A 4,566-nucleotide genomic window follows, 5' to 3' on the forward strand; every position below is an offset into this window, starting at 1 on the left:
CCTCCCCACAGCACCATTCCCAGACCTGGGGTGTGCAGTCAGATTTGAGTCAGATACTCCCTAAGCTCCCATATTCTTTGGTACTAGCCACAGATTCCTGACATGGTGATTTCTGAGCCCAGCTAACAGGCATCCTAAACTCAACACCTCCAAGACGGTGTAAGCTGGCCTTTCTTCTCAGGTGTCCTCTGTTGCTTTTTCTCAACACCCTGTTCTGCCTCTTCAATTCCTTTTCGTCATTCAACAACAGGCTCAGGGGGAAATCAGCAAGTCTGCTGAGATAGCAGGCATTCACCAAGGGGGATAAAACCCAGTAGTCCTTTCTTCCTTCTTAACATCTAGAAGTTGTCATGAATCCTCTCCCTTCAATTGACCTCTTCTGTAGAAGAGCAACCAGTTCCTTGCTCCTGTATAAGACAAGGGGGAAACCACAGCATTTTTTTCTAAGGCAACAACTCCCCCATCTGACAAATTCTCATCAAAGTTCAGCCTTCTAAATATGAAGCTGGAACAGAGAAAGAGAATGATATCTTTTTGTCAGCCAGTACTAAAAAGATTTACAGTGATTTGTTCTAGAGTTAATCTATGGGGATAAATAACACCTACTATTTTCAGCTTTTGAAATTTAGCTAACATTTCAACACAAGAAGAACCTCATAACTCAACATCCTCTTACCCACTGGATTCAACCAGAGCTTTCCTATGGTATTAGAAAGGTGTGCATATCTCACAATTTACAAAAAATTAATCTGAGGGTAAATTATAGTCTATGTAAAAAAATTAAGAGCAAATACCCTCAAACTGGCATTGAAAATACATGGCACTTTCTGGCTACCTCTTTTCATTTTTCTTAAAAATGACTTTCCTTAAAAATTTCTTGCCATGGAATGTGATTGTTGTGGCATAGAAGGAACAGAACCAAGAAGGAAAGATGAGTTGTAAGCAAAGGGAGAAGAATTTCATGTCTGTTGACTCATCCTTGATTGCTAATGTAGAATGTCCAAAATGCACTCCAAGGAACTAGCCTGAGGTCCTGCACTGCCCATTCCTGTAGCAGCAACTGGAATGACTATGCTGTGAAATTCTCCCAGGATTTATCAAGTTAAACCAGTCTCTACTTCCTTGATGTCTTGGGAGCACAGGAAGCCAAACACCACAGGATGGGACTTCTGAAACTGGTGATTCTCAGGGAGTAGCCCTTGTGTTGTGGTGACCCAACCAGACCTTGATCTTTAGTATTGTCTGTAATCACAGGACAAACACTCTGCACATGAGACCTGGGGAGAACCTGATCTTACGAGGAAAAAGAGACCACCTCAAGGCAGATGTGAGATTAATGAGCTCCATCTCCCAACCCTGTGGTGAGCCTCCCAAGATGGGCAGTCAGAAATGAGGCTGGAAGTAAGCCTGACAGAAGTCCACCATGTTTTGTAAAAGAGAGGTAAAACTATCAACCAAAGTCAATGGAAGAGTTGGAGAATGTTGTCTTCACTAAAACATCACAGGAATGGAAAAGCAAGTGTCCCATATACTCAATACTAACATAAAATCAGTAGAGAAAAACTCAATTTAATTCAAGCTGGGGGCAAGGGGAGGAGGTAAGGGTGGGGGAAGATAGAGGGAAATTGGTATGTTCCCACCTAACTGATGCCACATAAGAGTACATGGCACACCTCCTGGGTGAGGGACACAACTTACAACAGGGACTTTATCTAACAAATGCCAACATTATAACCTTATCATTTGTACCCTCATATTAATCTGAAATTTAAAGTAAGTAAATATATAAAAAATGAAAGTTAATTAAGAGAATGTTTTGACTGTTGACTAAAATGTGTGATTTATGTCCCCATTTTGATTATTGTTCCCTCCTCCCTTCCTCTGCCATTAATGAATAAGGGTTATGACCTGTGGGGTAAATCACTGCCATGCTTGCTGCTGCAGGAGGACAAGGCTTGCTCCTGATAGCACAGATGTGGAAAAATAATGTTCACTTTTGCAGCAAAATCTAGAACCCAATATCTTTTTCTTACATGCCTTATGTCCCATGGACTTCCCCTTGGCTATCTCAAAATAAAGTATGGCATTTGCCCATTCCCCATTTTGAAGAGGGTAAGTTGTAAAGCAAATTTTATATCCAAATGTTGTAAACTTTTAAATTACAATCACATACATTTACCATAAAAATATTTCATTTTAAACTATTGCTTAATTAACATAAATAATATTCTCCTATGATTCTGACCATCATTTTGGAAACAAATGGCAAAGAATAGTTATTATAATAGTAGAGATGGATTCAATGAGAAATATATACCTAATACTGCATATAATAAAACCCCATATGAAAGTAAGATTCACATTTTGTAAAAATCATACTGCACAAACCTTAAAGATTATCAGGTCTGTTTCATTAAATGTGCTGCACATGATGTCACCACCATCATCAGCCTTATCATTAGCAACACACTTCAAAAATTACTTTCTCAGTTCCCATCAATTACCTTAAATATTTTATGCTCATGGATCATTTTACTTTCATATAATCAATATCATACCTCCTACGGGAAGTTAAATATGGACAAACTGGCTTTTTTCAGATTTAATATGAACCTTGTGATCTCAATTGTTATAGGTTCTTTGGATATTTTATCTTCTCTTCCACATAATCCTACCTTGGCTGTAGTCCTTTTAGGGGCCTCACCTGCACCAGAGAAGGCCTGGGTGTCATCCTCCAGCCATTACCTAATGTATCTCATTCCCAGGATCTGATGTTTTCCGATCACCTAACATGCCCAAGAGTCAAAGCCAAGTACATCTAAACAAATCACTCCACTCTGAATATAACCCAGCAATGGGAATCAATGTCCAGAAGACAGGTGTGTGAGGACATTTGTGTCACAGGACAAATCACATGGTGTCAGACATATATGCTTACTTCTCTGATGTTAATCTAGTTAAACTTGAAATGTTCAAGGTCAGAGTATGTCACGTGCGTCTCTGCATGTTCAGTGCAAAAAGCAAGGGGCAGAGGCCAAGTTAAAGCATCTGAGCTAAATGAGTGAAAAGAGAACAAATGATAGGTCCACAATACACCTGGAGAACAGACTTTAAGATTTCCTGGTTCTTCCTCGTCAGGGATCTTTGCAAGCATGCAGGAAGATGAGGAGCTGGCATGGGAGTGTCTGGCCATCACCTTTCGGTTGTGAAAGCAGCAGCGTGCCCAGGCCATGCATCATGGGCCTTGCACAGGATAAAAGGCCTCCTTCCCTGGGCTCCTCACAGCCAGCCTCCTCAGGGACAGCATCTCTTGCCTGCTCTACACCTGGTGAGTGTCTGGCAGGGGACAGAGACTCAGTTGGTAAGACAGCACAGATTTCAGTAGGGAGGAGTGAATCAGAGGTGTCTGGTGTGTAGATGGCAGGAAGGGAACTTTGGAGGGAAGCTGGGAACAGGGAAGGGGGATGACGAGCAAGGAACCTCTGTGAAATGCACCAGTTTCCTGGCTCTCCACACACCCCACTCTTTTCCTGAAAGTTAGGCACCCCACCCAGACACCACCACTGGGAGTCATTTTCCAATTGGGTGTATCTGCTTCAATATTTCTGTGAAGACAGAGGACTGGGGCCCAGTTAGCAGATACCAGCTTTCTTTTCTGGAAGGAGGGCAAAGTGGATAGCAAAGTCCTACCAGGTGAATTGAACTTGAGATCAGCTTCCATTGTCCTTCCTGAAGGTCATAGCTCATGAAGCAGCTGGTCAGAGGAGCAAGGACTCCATAAGCCATTTACAGAGTGGACTAGCCTCAAGCTCTGGCCTTGACCTTTCTTTTTGATCTATTCAGACGCACTACCCTCCAGCCAAGATGTCCTGCCAGCAGAGCCAGCAGCAGTGCCAGCCTCCACCCAAGTGCCCCTCACCCAAGTGTCCCCCGAAGAGCCCAGCACAGTGTCTGCCCACAGCCACCTCCTGCTGTGCTCCAAGCCCTGGGGCCTGCCCCACCCCTAGCACCGAGGGCGGCTGCTGCCTGAGCCATCACAGGCACCACCACAGGTCCCACCGATGCCGGCGCCAGAGCTCTGACTCCTGTGATGGGGGCAGTGGTCAGCAAGGTGGGGGCTGCTGCTGACCTGCATCCTGATACTGGGAGAAGCAACTTTAGAGGAGCCACATCCCAGGACCATCCCCAGCCTGCCTAGCTCCCTCATCATGCTTGAATCTCTGTCCTTTGGCCAGTGCTGCGGTGTCCCCTGAGGGGGCTCTGATCTCCTTGGGAGCTCTGACTTTCCATTCTCTAGGAACCCACAGAATGTTCCCCTTAGCATCTGCCAGGGCAGGCAATGTGTGCCCACCAATTGTATCGCCTGTGTCTAACCCTACAAAGAAATAAACCTTTGTTATCTCAGCACCCCTGGAAACTCTCTGGCTTTGTTTCACCCAGGCTGCTCTGTGAACATTTCCTCCCCTCTGCTCCTCCAGCACCACCTGGCATGAAGAATAGATCCTACTCCAGACCAGAAGATGGGAGCTCTAACTCCTTAACTCCTGTGCCAGAAGGTCCTCCTGC

The 4,566-nt window shown here is 44.5% G+C and overlaps 1 protein-coding gene across 1 annotated transcript; it reads left to right on the forward strand.

The window, feature by feature from the left end:
• The first annotated feature begins 3,864 nt into the window (after window positions 1–3,864).
• Window positions 3,865–4,128, forward strand: LOC100961275 (late cornified envelope protein 3B-like). Its single transcript, XM_003800426.1, has one exon. The coding sequence runs from the start codon at window positions 3,865–3,867 to the stop codon at window positions 4,126–4,128; it is 264 nt and encodes an 87-aa protein (XP_003800474.1).
• The last annotated feature ends 438 nt before the right edge of the window (window positions 4,129–4,566 follow it).

This window comes from Otolemur garnettii, unplaced genomic scaffold (assembly GCF_000181295.1).
Source record: "Otolemur garnettii isolate 467f Iridium unplaced genomic scaffold, OtoGar3 scaffold00174, whole genome shotgun sequence".
NCBI lineage: Eukaryota > Metazoa > Chordata > Mammalia > Primates > Galagidae > Otolemur > Otolemur garnettii.